The sequence below is a fragment of the Orcinus orca genome, chromosome 2 (genome assembly GCF_937001465.1).
Source record: "Orcinus orca chromosome 2, mOrcOrc1.1, whole genome shotgun sequence".
NCBI classification, from domain to species: Eukaryota; Metazoa; Chordata; class Mammalia; order Artiodactyla; family Delphinidae; genus Orcinus; species Orcinus orca.
In genome coordinates this window covers 188,968,080-188,984,266 of record NC_064560.1, presented here as the reverse complement: position 1 = coordinate 188,984,266, position 16,187 = coordinate 188,968,080, and the positions used below count along the sequence as shown (strand labels likewise).

The window sequence follows — 16,187 nt, the reverse complement described above, 5'->3', positions numbered from 1 at the left end:
AGCCAGCAGGATATTTTTTTTTTTTAAAAAGCGTGCACCCAAAAAAGAAGTCCTGCGAGATTATCAAGTTCGGTGACTGGCTGTGGGAACAGGACTTCAGAATTAGTTGGGTGCTTTTTTTTTTTTTTTTTTTTTCCGCTGTACGTGGACCTCTCGCTGTTGTGGCCTCTCCCGTTGCGGAGCACAGGCTCCGGACGCGCAGGCTCAGCGGCCATGGCTCACGGGCCCAGCCACTCCACGGCATGTGGGATCTTCCCGGACCGGGGCACGAACCCGTGTCCCCTGCATCGGCAGGCGGACTCTCAACCACTGCGCCACCAGGGAAGCCCAGTTGGGTGCTTCTTAAACATCCAGGTGCCCGGGCCCCACGGGAGATCCATTGAGTCAGAATTGGGAGCAGGACCATAAGCCTTTAATGACAAGCTCCTTGAGTTACTGGTGTGCAGCTGTGCTTGCACCCCTGGACCCCCTTTCCATAGACCTTTCCCAAACGCTGGTATGGAGCAGGCCTGGAACCCGGCCTCTCAACCCCGGTTCTGGGCCTTTAGGGTGCCCCATACAGTGGGGTGAGATTTCTCCTAATTCTTGGAGATTTACTGAATCCCAGCTTTTCTTCGTAAGGGAGGAGAGGTAAGAAAGCAGGTGTCTTTTGAGAAACTGAAGGGCCCTGTCTTTGTTTCTTTGTTCTTAAACTATTCTCTCTCTCCATATACTGCTCTGAAAGACTTACGAACTTTTTTTGGTGTGCCTCTCTGAGGGGATATCCCTGGTTTCTTTTCGTTTTCCCCTGTTGAGGCTTGAGTGTGCTAATACTCACCTTCCCAAACTGGAAGGATGGGGACTCAAAATTGGATCTTCTGCCTCCTCCAGCTGGTCTGGGGGTGTCGGGTTGAGAAGGTCAGGTCGGCAGAGTCGTTGCAGAGGCTGCCCGGTGTAGACGTAGCCATGGGCCTCCGCTCACACCTGATGAAAAGGGAAGATCCAGGAGGTCTTCTGTGGCCTGTGGGGATGAGATACAGGCTTACCTGAAAATTGTTTTAGACGATGAAATATTTCCCCAAAAGTAATGTAAGATCGTTATGCACCCAACGTTCCAACATAAGATTTTTAACATTTGCCATGTTCCCATTAGATTCTATCTTTTTTTAACACATAGTCCCTCTTTGCACCCGTGGCATCCCTAGGACTTACCTTCTTTGTGTTGTAAATTGGTGCTTCGGTAAGCATATCTGAGGGCAGTGTATTTTTAGGGAAATACTGTATTATAAGGAGAGCCCTCTGGTGTTAAACAAATGCGTGTCGTCTTGGAGCCGGTGTTGAGACTGACTTAACGCCCGGCCTGACCTGTGCTGGTGGGACTTCGCTGAGGGGCGTCTGCACTCACTTGAGGAGCCCCCCGCTCTCCACGGAAGATCTGTCAGTGAGGGTGAATGACGTCAGGGGACCGGGTCAGCTGTGACCCCACCCCCTGGCTGCGGGGTCGGGGAGCTCCCGGAACCCCCGGCCGTGCCCTGCCCACCTCTGCAGCGCCTGACCTGTGCCCGCAGGTGACCCACAACCAGGAGAATGTGTTCGACCTGCAGTGGTTGGAGCTCCCGGACGTGGCCCCGGAGGAGCTGGAGGCCCTGTCGAGGAACATGGTCTTCCACCTCAGGCGGCTCATCGACGAGAGGGACGAGTGCACGGAGGTGCGTCTGCGGGTGGGTGGTGGACTGGCAGGTCTGGGAGGGACGCCTGGGCCCTGGCCACGCGGCCACCCTCCTCGTCCTGACTCTTCGTCTCAAGCCTGCTGCCCCCTGGTCCTGTCTCTCTGGTTCCTGTTGGCGGTGGGAGCCGGGCACTTTCCCTGCAGCCAGCAGTCGCCTCCGAGAGCCCCGTGGGAAGGCATTTAGTTGTTCATCGAACGTGGAGCTCAGAGACCCTCCTCGTTCACGTGCTCCTTTTGACATCCCGTTACTCCTGCTGCCTCCTGGTTTCTCAGTCTCGGCCGACGCCTCTCACTTCCTTCTGGTCCGCTGACCGCTGTGCCCCAAGTTCGGGTGCAAGCGCTCCTTCCTTTCCCCCGCCCGCCCCGCTACAGCTGATCGTGGACCTCACCCAGGAGCGGGACTACCTCCAGGCCCAGCACCCGCCCAGCCCCCTCAAGTCCTCCAGCGCCGAGTCCACCCCGAGCCCCACCAGCAGCCTGTCCAGCGAGGACAAGCAGCACCTGGCCGTGGAGCTGGCGGACACCAAAGCCAGGCTGCGCCGCGTCAGGCAGGAGCTGTGAGTCCTCCGGTCGGCTGGGCTGTTGGTTCTGCTCTTGCACTGTGTGTCACGAACACCCGTTTCTAGCACGTGTGGTGCGGCGGACAGGAGAGCTCTGACTTGGGCCCTATAGAGTTAGCTGGGCTCCGCCCTGAGCGCCGTCGGCGACCCTTCCCGGGCCTGTACCAGGAGGGGTTCTACCAGGTCTCTAGGGCTCAGGCCGTCTGGGCTTAGATGACCACCCACTGGTATGGTTTTTGGCTGGAGGGAGGATGTGGCTGGCCCCCGTCTGGTGAGCCGTCCCCATTGCCCGCAGCTGGTGAATATGCCACTTTGCCCATCACCTCGGCAGCTGCCCGCCTCCACCTCGTCACCAGTGGGCCCTGCTGCCTGCCTGGCAGTGAAGTGGTGTCACTGCGGCCGGGGTCTCCTTACCCCTGTTCCCCCAGAGGGAAGCCCGCGGCCCAGTGGACGCAGTTTGAGGGTGGACATCGAAAAGTTAAAAATGGAAAAGACTTTGAGTCAGGAACGTTTCTGCAAGCCCCACGTGCCGTTCCCCTCCTCATCCCCAGAAGCGCAGTTCCCTTTCCTTTTCCTGCTGGGGGCTTGCAGGGTGGCGGGCAGGCCCCTTCACCACACTCGCTCCGAATCGCCCCCAGGGAGGAGAAGACAGAGCAGCTTGTGGACACCAGGCATGAGGTAGATCAGCTGGTGCTGGAGCTGCAGAAAGTCAAGCAGGAGGTGAGCGGGGAGGCCTGTCTGTGTGTCCGCGTGTGTCGAGGGGACGGGGTGGGGCGGGGCTGGGGCTCCCCGGTAGCTGTGGCCCAGGGGTTCGGGCATGCAGCAGGGGGAGCTTCCAGCAAAGGCTTCTGTTTCCTTCCCGCTCGAAGTAACACTGCCCGAGAGCCGGTTGTCCTGAGAACGGCTGAGGGGGTGACTGTTTCTTAGTGACAACGAGCGGGGACCCCACGCGGTGGCCTGCACGTGGAGCCCCTCGGCCACCGAGATGTCCTGGAAGCGCTGCGCTTCAGAGACTTGGCCCCCTCTTCCCTCCCCAGAGGGGTGCCCTAAGCTAGGCTCCCCTGTCTCTGCCTGTCTCCCAGAATATCCAGCTGGCGGCTGACGCCCGGTCTGCTCGTGCCTATCGCGACGAGCTCGATGCCCTGAGGGAGAAGGCGAACCGTGTGGAGAGGCTAGAGATGGAGCTGGTGCGCTGCCGGGAGAAGCTGCACGACGTGGACTTCTACAAGGCCCGCATGGAGGTACGCGCCCAGCCTCTGGGTGGATGCAGGGGAGGGTGTCGGGGCTGAAGGGGGCACAGAGGCCAGGATCCAAGTGGGGTTACTGATGCTTTGCCCACCAATCCTGACTGCCTCGCATCAGCTGCAGGTTCCTGGACTCTCCTTTCTGAGAAATGAGGTGTTTTGCCCCCATTGCCAGTCTTGGGGTTTGGAGATGGGTTTAACGAGCGGGGTGAGATCAGGATGTCAGGACGTACTGAGTGGCCTGTTTGACGGTAAGAAATAACCCCCAAGTCTCTTCTCGCCACCTAGGTGGCTTTTGAAGGGGTTGAACACAGGTCGCGGGGACCCTGGTGTTGCCCTCTCCCTGCTCAAGGCCTCCTGCCCAGCTGCTGGCAGGCGTGCGTGGGGATGGCTGTTTGGCCCTGACATGCTCCCCCCCAACTCCTGCCCCGCTGTAGATGGGCCCTGGGGCCCCTGGGCTGGGCGGAGGTGGGATGGGGAAGGCTGTGCTCCAGGGCCCGTGAGTTCCTCAGACCTACTTAAGGAGTGTTTGTTCCCTGAGGAATGTTAGTGGCACATTGGAGTCAGTGCATTGTCCTTGCAAACCACCTGCAGACGTGCCATCCGCCCTGCTTAGCCAGAGGCTTCGTGTGGACCTAGAGCCCTGAGGGCAGGGCCTGGGTCCTACCTGACTGCCCGGGGAAGAAGCATGAGTTTTTGTCTCTTCTGGAACAAGACAGTGTTAGGTGTGACGGGCAGTAGGGCAGAGAGAGGAGCACGGCCGTGCTCTCGAGCTCGTTCACGGCTGTGGACAGCCGCCATGCAGGGACGCTCCTCTGCATACAGGGGGGGTGACAGGCAGCGCAGGTGCCCTCCCCCGGAGCCTGTCCAGTCTCACTGCTGAGGAACAGCTGCCTGTCACAGAAGGAAGAATGCATTAGTGCCACGTGGGAGGAAAGGTGAAGGACGGGGATTCAGGGCGAGGGCGAGGTTAATTTTGGTTAGAATAATATGGAACACAAATTTCCATGTTTTGTTTTTAAACTTCTGGTGGCTTTCATGTGGGTCCTAGTCTAGTTTACATAAGGATTAAAACAGCAAGGAGAGGAGAGCGCCGTGGGCACCCCTAGGTACAGGGGGACTATGTGGGGGGGATGCGCGGAGTGGTCCTTGACTTGCTTTTGCAAAGCATGGTCGCACCTCACTGCTGTCAGGGCACGGGGGTTGCTGTCCAGAGGGCTGCGTGGGAGGAGGACAAAGGCAGAAAGGTTGCCTGGGAGATTCCTGTTGTCCCATGTTGTGTTATTGTCTGAAATTCCCAACACTGAGGACAGGTGCATTGGTGCCGTGTGTGTCCTGGGTAAAGATAAGGTGGGCCTGTCTCTGCTCCTCTCTGGGAGTTACAGCTTCCTGGTCTGTGCTGGCTCTGAAAGAAACAGTAGTCTGAGATGCAGAGACATAGCAGGGCACGGTCCTAGCTGCCACACCAACTTGGTGGGTGTTGGGCAAGTCTTGTCCCCATCTGTGAAAGGAGGAGTGGTCTGGGCGTCTCTGAGACCCTTGTGCCCTGGCGTCTCATGACACAGGAGCACGTTTCCAATGAGCTTACGCTAGCGAGCTGCTCTCCACAGAGATGGGGGCGCCTGGAACCAATCCATGCAGTGATTGCTGGGTTGTTGGCAAGGCAGTCAGGAGCTGGGTTAATGGTCAGTCCTGGGGTGCGGTGCACACACACATCCCATTCTTATGATATCCCCCCGCAGTGCCCAGGTTCAGGAGGGGAGATGGGCTACGGTTTGGTCTGCCCTGCCCATCCGGCTGGGCCTGGGGAATGGGGCCCCAGCTCGACTTCCGCCCTGGCCAAGCCCCTCTGACCCCAGGCAGGGTCGCTCACCTGTGCTCTGGGGTTCCAGCAGCTCTCCCCACAGAGTGCAGTTCGTGAAGTCAGAAACTACATCTCTGTCATCTTCGGCAGGGGGAGGTGCTCAGGATACATTTGTTGACTTGAGTCCCATGCTTAGGATCCTCAGCTTGCTCTCACCTTTAATTTTTTTTTCCACCTTTAATTAAAAAATTCAAACCCTTCCCACTCTCCCCCGACCCTCTCGAGCTACCCCGGTCCCTCTCCGAGCCTGTCTGAAAGGAGAGAACACCAGCGGTGTCCTTCATTGCCTCACCTTCTAACCCAGTCCTCCAGGTCTGCCTCTCCCTCTGCTCACCTGAAACCATGCTTGAGAATCAGGGTCCACGACTCCTGTGCCAGTCCAGTGGGCACTTCCCAGCCTCCCTCACCCACCCTCTCTGTGGGCTTGGACACCACCACCCTCCGCCCCTCACTCACCTGGCTTTCCTGAGTCCTGAACTTCATCTTCTTGGGCCCATGCGGGTGGTGGTCACCTTGCTCTGCGTCTACCATCTGGCCTTTCTCCATGACATCTTCTCTGCCTCCTGCCCCTTCTTTAGCTGGCACGTACAGACTAACAGGTCCCAAATCTTCATCTCTGGGCTGGGCTTCTCCCGCACTCCAGACCTCAGTCCGTCTCAAGGTCAGCGTGTCCACACCCAGTGTCCCTCCCTCCCTCCAACCCGCCCACACTGTCTCTAGACTGGACTCACCGCCCACCGAGGCAGGTACTCAAGCCAGAGCCGGCTCGGCCTTGATTCTTCTTCTCCCCCCGCTCCCGCAGCCCCAGGTGCTGTCCATCTCCCAGCGCCCATTTCCCCACCTCCCGGCCTGTCCCCGGCCGAGGCGGATGTTCGGAGAGTGAGTCCCAGTGCCCGGCCGGCCTTCTCCATCGTTGCTCGTTCCCATTATTCCAGTGCCTGCGCAGGAATAACATATCTTTATTCCAGAATGCCCTCCACAAGCATCTGAGTTGGCCGTTCTGCCCCCGCCTCTTCTCGTTCACACCTGCCTGGGCTGCTGCCAGAGTGACCTTTCTAAGAGCTCCTCAGGCACCTCCCCGTTGCTCTTGGGATAAAGTCCACACTCCACCCCTTCTTCTGACACCCACTCTGGCCCCCGTGGAACTCTCGGCTCCGGCCAAACCGAGTCCCCTTCAGGTCCGCTGGTGCCCCCTGAGGCCCCTCGGCCCAGCGCCTCTCCCTGACACAGGGAGGGCCGGTGAGGGGTGGGCAGGCCACCCTCTGCGGGCTGCATCCCCAGCCCCGCCCCCCATTCCTTTAGGCCCCTTCTTACCGCCAGGCAGACTCATCGCGTGGTGTCGTCATGATGCATCCCCTGTTTCCCACCCACACTGGCAGCTCCTTGAAGACAGGATCTGTGCCTTCCTGACCTTGAGTCTGAGTCCCTTGGTGCCCACATTGTCCAGCTCAGAGATGGCCAAACTACCATCAGTCCCGGGGCGGTGTCTGACCCACCATCAGCTCTTTTTTTTTTTTAATATTTATGTATTAAACAACCCATACGTTGTTAGTATAGACATCATGCAAGGTTAAAACATACTCAAACATCAAGATCCACATTCAGGGCTTCCCTGGTGGCGCGCTGGTTGAGAGTCCGCCTGCTGATGCAGGGGACGCAGGCTCATGCCCCAGTCCGGGAGGGTCCCACGTGGTGCGGAGCGGCTGGGCCCGTGAGCCATGGCCTCTGGGCCTGCGCGTCCGGAGCCTGTGCTCCGCAGCGGGAGAGGCCACGGCAGTGAGAGGCCCACGTAAGTTCTAGAGGCTGGAAGTCTGGGGTCTGGGTGCCAGGGTGGTTGGGCTCTGGTGAGAGCTCTCTTCTTGGCTTGCAGATGGTTGCTTTCTTGTTGTGTCCTCACATAGCAGAGAAAGAGGAAGAGGAGTAGGAGAGAAAAAGAGAGAGAGAGAGAGAGAGGGAGGGAGGGAGGGAGGGAGGGAGGGAGGGAGGGAGGGAGGGGGAGGGGGAGGGAGGGAGGGAGGGAGGGGGAGAGAGAGAGAGAGAGAGAGAGACAGCACCATCAGCTCTTATAAGTAAAGTGTTACTGGAACACAGCTACGCCTGCTCGTTCACACAGCCCGTGGCTGCTGTTGAACTGTGCCTGCAGAGCTGAGTAGTCGTGACAGACTTAGGACCCGAGAAGCCAGAAATATTTACTCTCTGGCCCTTTACAGCCCATGGTCTGGCCCACGGTAGGTGCAGTGAGGTTTTAAATGAGCAGCAATAACTGTGTTTATGCGGCTTCTTCCACACACCAGGAACTAACTGTGCTAAGCTCAAACCGTATCATCACATTGAAGCCTCCTGGCGGCCTGGTGAGGTTGAGTAGCCAGCGTCTAGGTCCTCTCCTTTTTTCAGATAACAAAACTGAGAAGAAATTAATAACTTGCCCAGCATCGCAGTTGGCGAAGAGGTGGACCAAGGTGGCGTCGAAATGCCTCTCTCCACCTCTGGGACCCCAGCCTTGCCAAGGAAGGAGGAAATAAAAGGGGTGGGGTCACGCAGACAGAAGGGGTGCAGGGGAGAGGGGAGCTGGGGGAGCGGGTGACGGCGGCCACTGCCTCAGACGCCATGGGGGCTAGAGGGACGCCCGGCCTCAGGCAGTTCATGTCAGCACCTGGGCATCACATTGTAAGCCGAGAATGTTGAAATGCAGGGAACCAAGATCACCTCGAGCAGGGAGACCTCTGTTCCCACTTGGGACTCTGTGTTTCCTAATGACTTTTAAGGAGTTTTGATAAAATTCAGTAGAAGGAGAAGTTAGAGCAGGGCAGACCTGATGCTTGGTTTATGATTCAGTCCACCACGCTCCTCAAATCAGAAGTTTAAAAGCAGGCTGGTGCTCTATGAAGCTTAAGGGGCTGCAGCAGAACCAGACGGAGGTTAGCGAGGGGCTTGGGTGCTGTGGTCCCAAGTGCAGTGGGCAGGAACCCGTTGTTTCTTTGGTTCTATCCCACCTCCTGGAGTTTGGTGCTTTTGTTAGCCTGTCGCTTGGTGACGCTCAGTGAGTGCTGCCCTGAACAGTGTCTCACGGGGTGGGGGCGTGACAGGATGGTGATAACAGCAGCCGACCTGCTTACTGGGCTCGGGCCCTGTGCAGGACTACTTCACGTGCGTTATCGCCTCTGATCCGCCCTCAGCCCTGTTTTCGTGCCCAGCAGAGGACGAGGGATCGGTGGTTGAGAGACATGCGTTTGCTTCAGGCACCACGGCTGGTAGCGCACGTGGCTGGCGGGGGACCGGAGCCATCGGCCCACTTTCCCAGTCACTGCTCCTGGTCATCACGTAGACGAGCAGGGGCAGCTCTCCAGCCATTTGGGGACCAGCCGTCGGGCCTGGCCTGTGATTTCCTGAACGTGGCCCCTCAGCTGTTTGCCGGGCTGGGTCAGGCCTTTAAGTAGCCACCTGATTCAGTTGGGGTCAGGTCCTCAGCGGCGGGCTGGCCTCGGGCCGCTGCCCAGAGGCGAGGAGGCGGGCGTCTCCCTGGGGGCCGAGCCCTGGGCTTGCTGCGTGAGCTTGGGCTCACTTTCTGGCAGATCTGCCTTCTCGCGTCTGAGGCAGTGAGGTGTGCAAGGCTGGTTATTTCTGTTGCCTAATATATGGTGGAAGTTGATACCACCAGAAAATTGAGATGTTTATGAATAGTACTGATGGTTAGAAGTCATCCTACCCAGTGCTGTATTCTGCTCCTGGTCACCCTTGTCTGTCCCTGTCTGTTGGAAATCTCTGAGGCCTTCAAGGCCCACCTCGCATGCCACCTGTGATTCCCCCTCACGGCATGATTCAGCTGACAGGTGTTCCTTGAACACTTCCGTGAGGCCCGCAAGAGAAGTGGAATAGCCTGCCCCCAGGGGTTCACAGTCTGGGGGAGAAGGACAGGCCAGCTCACCATTGCCTCACAGCATACCCAGGGTGCTCTGGGAGCCCAAGTACCTGACTCAGCAGGTGGGACAGAGAGAATCTGCCACCACTTCTCAGAGGGGCCGACTCAGGCTGGGCTTTGGAGGTTGAATAGGAGTTGGTCATGAGGATGAAGGGGTGGCCTGTGCTGTGAGAGCTCAGGGCTGGGAGTGCTGGTGTGTAGACCTGTTGGAATGCCAGGTGAGAACAGTGGGGATGGGACGGTTGCCAGAGAGGGGGGACCAGGTCTTCTTCCTGCTTGAAACCCCTCTGTTTGCTGTGGCTCACACTGTTATTGATAGTCTGGGCCTCTTATCCACATGAGCCCCTTGAGGATGGGTTGCAGGCAGCTTGAGGGCGGTGGAGAGAACACAGGTCTGGAACGCTCTGGCCCAGCTTCGAGTCCCAGCTTCACCCCTTGCTGGCTTTGTGACTTTGGGCTTATTCCTTAATTTACCCAAGTCAGCCTCTTCCTCCGTAGGAAGGCACTGTTCCTACCTCCCCCAAGGGCCATTGTGGAGAGTGAGTGGGGCAGGGACAGGGAGTGCCTAGTGCAGGGCCAGCCACATAGCGGACGTCATCTCCAACAGAGAGGGCGCCCAGGGAATTTAGAATTTCAATGATTATACCTTTTACGGCTGCCGGGCTTTGATCAGAACTATGTCCGCTGACCGGAAGGCTTGCAGTTTTCCCTCTACCAAGTATCTTGGATTCTGGCCTTTGCAGGGCGAATGAACGGGTGGTGGATAAGCAGAGCTCCCCGCCCAGCTCCCAGCTGTTAGAACCCAAAAGCGGGGCAAGCCTTAGAACACTGCCCACCGGGAGAAACGGACACGTTCCCCTGTGTGCATGTTCACCAGCTGAAGGCATTCAGGGGAATCTCAGTCCCCCAGAGATGCTGAGTGGTGCTGGAAGGACTCTGGGGAGAGGAGAAACCGAGAAGCCCCTTAACCGGTGGGGGGTGGGGAGCAGAGATGAGGTGAAAGACCGGAATCCCTTGTGTGTGCTGGGCTGCATGCACAGGACCAAGAGCTCCTCGGACCCCTTGCCTGTGAGGGACCCTGCAAGGGAACAGCCATCATATTCTACACCCAGCACGTGCCGGGCACACAGGAGGCCTAGGGACTTATTTATGGGGTTCACAGTCTTAAAGACTCCCTGTTTCCAGGACATCGCTGAGAACTGTTGTTTTTCCAAGAGTATGTATGTAAAATGTTCAGATACGAGCTGTGCATTGAATGAAAGCTTGTCTGAGTAGCTGTTTCTCCCCAAGACCCTGATCAGTGGAATGAGTGTTGAATTGAGAGGACTAGACTCAGTCCTTGAACCTGGGACAGACTCTTAGCCCCACCCCTTCCTTGTTGAGGAAATGGAGGCTCAGCGCGGTCCCGGATCTGTCGGTGGAGCCCACTTGTCCGCCCAGACCAGGTTACAGATGTCACATGCCTTTGCACTGTGGCCGGCATAGGAAAAGTTACCTTCCCGGATTTAAATATTTTCTTTCAGTCGAGAAAGTCCATTTGGCCTGACCCGATGAAAAAGGTGGAGGTGCTCAAAAGTGGAGACAGAACTCTCGCAGCTGCAGCCCTATCCCTGGATTGTTTGTTCTGGTCTCGGAGCTCTGTCGTCCTGAACCAGGTGTCTTTATCTGATGGTGCTCATGTCTTTTTTTTGCTGCCCAGGAGCTGAGAGAAGATAATATCATTTTAATTGAAACCAAGGCCATGCTGGAGGAACAGCTGACTGCCGCTCGAGCCCGGGGCGATAAAGTGCATGAACTGGAGAAGGAGAACCTGCAGCTGAAATCAAAGCTTCACGACCTGGAATTGGTATTGCAGGCTGTTGTCGCTCAGACCTGTCTAAACAGATTGGGGAGGTTTCGGGTTTGGGCTGCGCCCCTCTCTGGCTTTTCCGTCACTGGGTTTGGTGCCACTGCCGACACAGTGACTCGCTGACCGCAGAGAGTAGCTCGCTCAGCTCAGCGGGCTCGGGTGGGCACCCCTGAACGCCTACAGACGGGTAGGACGGTACCTCTGGGTTGCTTTTCTGTACAGATGAGCTAACGTGTGTGTCTTCTGCAAGCAGGGTCTCTGCTGGCTTTTACGGTGTGGGCTGAGCTGTGATCTGTGAGTTTCTTTACAGGCTTCTCAAGGCATGTTAGGTTCCCTAGAGCCTCGAAGCCACCTGTCACCATGGTACTTGCTCTAAAGCCCTGGGCCATAAGTCACTTAGTTCAGACAGCATTCAGTTAGAGACCTCGGCTCTCTTATCACCTCCGTTGCCAGTCAAGGTATCTTTCAGTGGCTGTAACTCTCACAGCTGGGCCCCGTGTTGGACTCGTTTCTGTGCAGGGAAGTGAGCAGGTGCCTGAGGTCCATTCATCCTCGGGGAATGAGGGTGAATGCACAGGGGCCGGGGCCTGTCCAGAGGGGCCCCCCCCGGCCACGTTCTCACTCCGTCCTTCTTCCTGCGCTAGGACCGGGACATGGATAAGAAGCGAATAGAGGAGCTGCTGGAAGAGAACATGGCCCTCGAGATTGCGCAGAAGCAGAGCATGAATGAATCCGCCCACCTCGGCTGGGAGCTGGAGCAGCTGTCCAAGAACGCAGACCTGTCCGACGGTAGGTAGCGCCCGGTGCCGGGGAGCCAGCCTGGCTGAGGCCGCTTCCTCATCCACGGAGCGGAGCCCTCAGCTCTGTATCTTCCATGTCAGGCCATCCATTCACCCCAAGTAAGTAGGATTTCCTTCAAGTGCCATTTGGAACTGTTTCATTACCCTTCTCCCCAAGGAGAACATGAGGGGTCTGGCAGCCTTGATGTCAGGACATGAAACACAAATCAAGTGTTGCCAGGTTTCCCAGTTCCCATATGGACGGTCCCAGGAGCTTCCAGATTACAGCACGCTGACACCGGAGGGCATCGTAGGCCTGTCTGTGGACGGTTGAAAGCTCTGGATGGCAGGAGACGTCCCCAGTGGTCACTAATCCCCACTAGAAACGTACCTTGGGCATTATTTCCTCCATTCATTTGCATAATTGGGCAAGACGGATGCAGTCTGTTCTCTGTCTCTCTGGGTGGGAGCTGCTAAGAGGCTGCTTCTCACAGGACCCAGGCCTCTTCTTTTCCCTCCTATGCTTGCACCGCTGCCCCTGCGCAGACAGATGGGGTGTCGGCCGGGGAAAGTGGGTGGGGCAGCAGTCAGCACCGCAGCAGGAAGCTTCGGCGCCCAGCAAACAATAAGCCAGTTCCTGTGTTCAGAAATAGCACACGTGCCCCCGATAGTGCGAGTTATTGTTTAGTTAGAGCTGGACAGAGCGAGGTAGGGCTTTTGGCTGGTTTGGGGGCTGCTTTTTCAGTTCTGATAAACACCCCCTCAAATAATGGCAAGGTCGTTGAGTGTAGCTGGAAACGTCTTCTCTTCGAGGGGTCCCATCAGTTCCAGACAAAAAAATCAGCTTATTAAACTGCTCATCTCTGAGGGAAGTTAGTCGTATCTGTGCTTCGGTGCCCGCACACTGTGCTGGGGGCTGAGGGTGGGGTCACTCTGATTCCCGGCTCTGGGAGGAGTACAGGTCCGTCGGGGAGGATCACTGCCCCCTGGCAGAGCGGAGAAGTGGTGCAGGACTCCTGGGACAGTCCCAGACCAAATGAGAGTATTTCTGTTAGAAACCAGGGTGACCTGTTGGGTCAGAAAGCCTCACCCCTTTAGATGACTACTCAGTACAGTCTGTGGGCCCTTTCAGGTCAGTGAGCATGATTTATTCTTGGTGTTGCCAACTCCCGGTGCTTAGCTGGGAGCTGATGAACATTGACTTGAATGAAGGCATGATGCAGGCAGAGCCTGAACATACTTTTGCATGTGTGGTGTGCTGCCTTCTTGATTCAGAAAGACCTGGCTTACAGTCTTGGCTCCTTCACTGGAGGTTAGCTGGGTGACCTCTTTCAGACCTCAGTTTCCTTATCTGCAAAATGGGGGTAATGAAGCTGCCTCATAGGAGGAGACAGTGAAACATGATGCCATGCCTGGCCCACGGCCAACAATAAGGGACAGCTGTTCTTGTTGCCAAGGTCTTAATGAAATACATCCCATCACTCTGGTTGCTTGGGGTGCTAATGAGCGTAGCACTCAGTAGTAAGCTGTTATGTCATAGTACTAGTCTTTGAAGCACTGGCTTTTATGGAAGAAGAAAGGAGGCTCGTGGTCAGTGCTGTTGTTTAACTTGTAGGACCTGAGGAATTAGTCCCCACGAGTACAGAGTTTCAGTTTGGGATGATGAAAAAGCCTGGAGGTGGGTATTGGTGATGGTTGCATAACAATGGGAATATAGCTAATGCCACAGGACTGTACACTTTAAAATGGTAAATTTTATGTTAAGTATATTTCACCCCAATTAGAAAATGTCCTTTTTTCATGAATGCTGCCAAGGTACTGCCCCAGTGATCCCAGGCTGAGAATTAGCTGAGTTTTAGTTGAGATTCGTTTCATTAGTAGCGTGGTTTCATATGTTGCAAGCATGTGTGCTCACGTGCGTCAGTGCTGGGCCTGGGTCAGAGCCACGGGCACTCTCTCCATCTCCACTGCTTCACGGCCTGTTGTTGCTTGGGGTCTTGAGGACGTTCGGGCTTGTTGCGTCTGAACTGCTATCCTCAGTGCAAGATGAGAACTCAGAGAGGGTGGCACGTGCCTTTCAGTCCTTACGATCGCCCAGAGGATCTGAACACACACACCCTTGTTTCTAGCTTGATGTGCTCACTAGGGAAGCCATCGTCCTGTATGTACCCCTGCCCCTGGGGTGATGAGTAAGAAGCAGGTCGGGGCGCAGCCCTCTTAACAGTGCCATAAGGCTCCCAGAGCTGAGTCCGTGGCACTGATGGGACGGGCGGGGACGGAACAACACCAACCCCTTCTTTCAAGGACTTCCGTACACGTTCCTTTCTCCTCCTGAAAAAGCCCCATGACTTACCTAACGTCATGCACCTGCTGGTGGCAGGAATGAGCAGAACTGCCATTCCTGACTCTCAGGTCTATGCCCCCCTTCTCCATTTGTATTCGAGCTCTTTGAAAGAAAGCAGAGTAGATAATCTCCCTTTTTCTATCTTTAGCTTATATTTTCATCGCACTTAGCATTTTTAAAGCAGTTTACATGTACTATCTCATATTTTTGTCAATGTAATCGTGAAATTAAAAAATGAAATCTCTGTCCAAAGGACCTTATTCAGGGATGGCAAGTACTGGGCATACGTGCCCACAGAGCCTTCTGCCACCAGTGGCAGACATAACTAGTCGATTACCGTGCCCCTCCTGCTGAGCCACCCAGACTCCCACTAGTCTCAGAGCTGGCACAGAAAATGTCGCCTATTTGCCATCTCTTTTAGGCTCTAAGACCCTTGAGTTGTACCGTCGGTCAGCTTGGTTAGCAGCTTGGTAAGAAGCAGATCCTGGCAGTTAACACAGTCTTAACGTTTGCATTGGCTTCTTCACTGTAATCTGCTTTCCTCTTAAGCTCTGGGCCCAGCTGAGCCAGCAGAGGGACTGAAACTGCCTGAGGGACTTTGAGGCACTAACAGCGACGGCAGCATGTGAAATGGGGGGCACCCAGCCAACCTATGGGAGCCCTTCCCAGGCCCCTCAAACCTAGGGCATGGGGGCCCAATGGTCCCGGCTCATGGCGGCCCGATGGCCCCGGCTCGTGGCTGGAAGCAGAGGCTCCTGGATCCTGGGCCTGACTCAACTTTGTGCTTCAGCCTCCAGGAAGTCGTTTGTGTTTGAGCTGAATGAGTGTGCCTCTAGCCGCATCCTGAAGCTGGAGAAGGAGAACCAGAGCCTCCAGAGCACCATACAGGGGCTGCGGGACGCGTCCCTGGCGCTGGAGGAGAGCAACCTCAAGTGCGGGGAGCTGGAGAAGGAGAATCACCAGCTCAACAAGAAGGTAACCTGGCCTAGGCGAGGGGACACCCCTCCCGCAACCCGGTCTGCCCTATAGAGGCTAGTCGGTGGCCAGGCAAGGCAGTCAGGTGTCGGTGAGGATGCGCCGCTGGGAGAAAAGCAGAAGCCAGTGTGGCCGCAGTTAATTACACAATAATAGAAGCACAAGAGCACTTGCGAGAGGAGTTAAGAGGCAGCGTGGCTTGTGCCTGCACTGCCTTGAGGGTACGTCTCGGACAGTACTTGACCTGTGTGTGCCTCCTTGTCTTCATCTGTGAAATGGGGTTCGTGGGCTTCCCACCTAACACATGTTGCGTGGACTACGTGAGCTAGTGTATGTAAGGAGTCTGGCACGTGGTAAGGGCTCAGTGAAAAGAAAACGGTAGACTGTGAAAAAGCATAGGATGGGTCATAGGGGAGAGGAGGCAACGATGTAAGTCACACCTATGTGTGGGGGGAGTAGGGACCACCGATGGGCATTTTAGGGCACTGCTGGTGGTAAAACAGGATCAGTGCTCACTCCTTCCTCTCAGTCTACGAGATGGAAAAGAAGAGATGGCTGAACGGTATTTGCCTTTCAGGACAGCTGCTGGGTCTTCCCAGGAGCAAAGGAGAACCCAGACATCTGGGAGAACAGACAGAGGCTTACAGAGCAGTCTTCCTTCTACAGTTAGGAGGACCGCCCCCCCCGCATTTGCACTGGGGATTCAGTCTCAGGTGCAGAAAGGGGCCGTTGAGAGGCTAGGGATCGCCTCCAGGTCTTGGTCACTCCGGGTCAGAGGGCCTCAGAACACCTAAGCCACACTGCGATGGCGCAGTTGCATCGTGGGCTCCGAGCACACCAGCTGTCAGAGTCCAGCTGAGGAAGAGGACGCGAGCCCCGTTGCTTGCTGACCGCCATGCAGGCCTGGTGCTTTCGGGTGTCCCACCTACCCACGAGTCCTGCCAG

The 16,187-nt window shown here is 56.4% G+C and overlaps 1 protein-coding gene across 10 annotated transcripts in view; it reads left to right on the top strand.

The window, feature by feature from the left end:
* The window catches only part of CCDC88C (coiled-coil domain containing 88C), a 127,864-nt gene that overhangs the window by 67,662 nt on the left and 44,015 nt on the right, over nucleotides 1-16,187 (top strand). For 8 of the 10 annotated variants that reach the window (XR_007475860.1, XR_007475861.1, XM_049706567.1 and 5 more), the window contains 7 exons: nucleotides 1,548-1,688; nucleotides 2,081-2,265; nucleotides 2,820-2,988; nucleotides 3,351-3,509; nucleotides 10,995-11,141; nucleotides 11,789-11,933; nucleotides 15,058-15,242. Coding sequence is in view for 8 of the 10 variants with exons in the window: in XM_049706567.1 (XP_049562524.1) it covers nucleotides 1,548-1,688; nucleotides 2,081-2,265; nucleotides 2,820-2,988; nucleotides 3,351-3,509; nucleotides 10,995-11,141; nucleotides 11,789-11,933; nucleotides 15,058-15,242 (1,131 nt within the window). In the remaining 2 variants the exon portion in view is untranslated. The remainder of the gene's footprint in view (nucleotides 1-1,547; nucleotides 1,689-2,080; nucleotides 2,266-2,819; nucleotides 2,989-3,350; nucleotides 3,510-10,994; nucleotides 11,142-11,788; nucleotides 11,934-15,057; nucleotides 15,243-16,187) is intronic. The other 2 variants (XM_004262339.4, XM_033418819.2) reach the window with 2 other exon arrangements.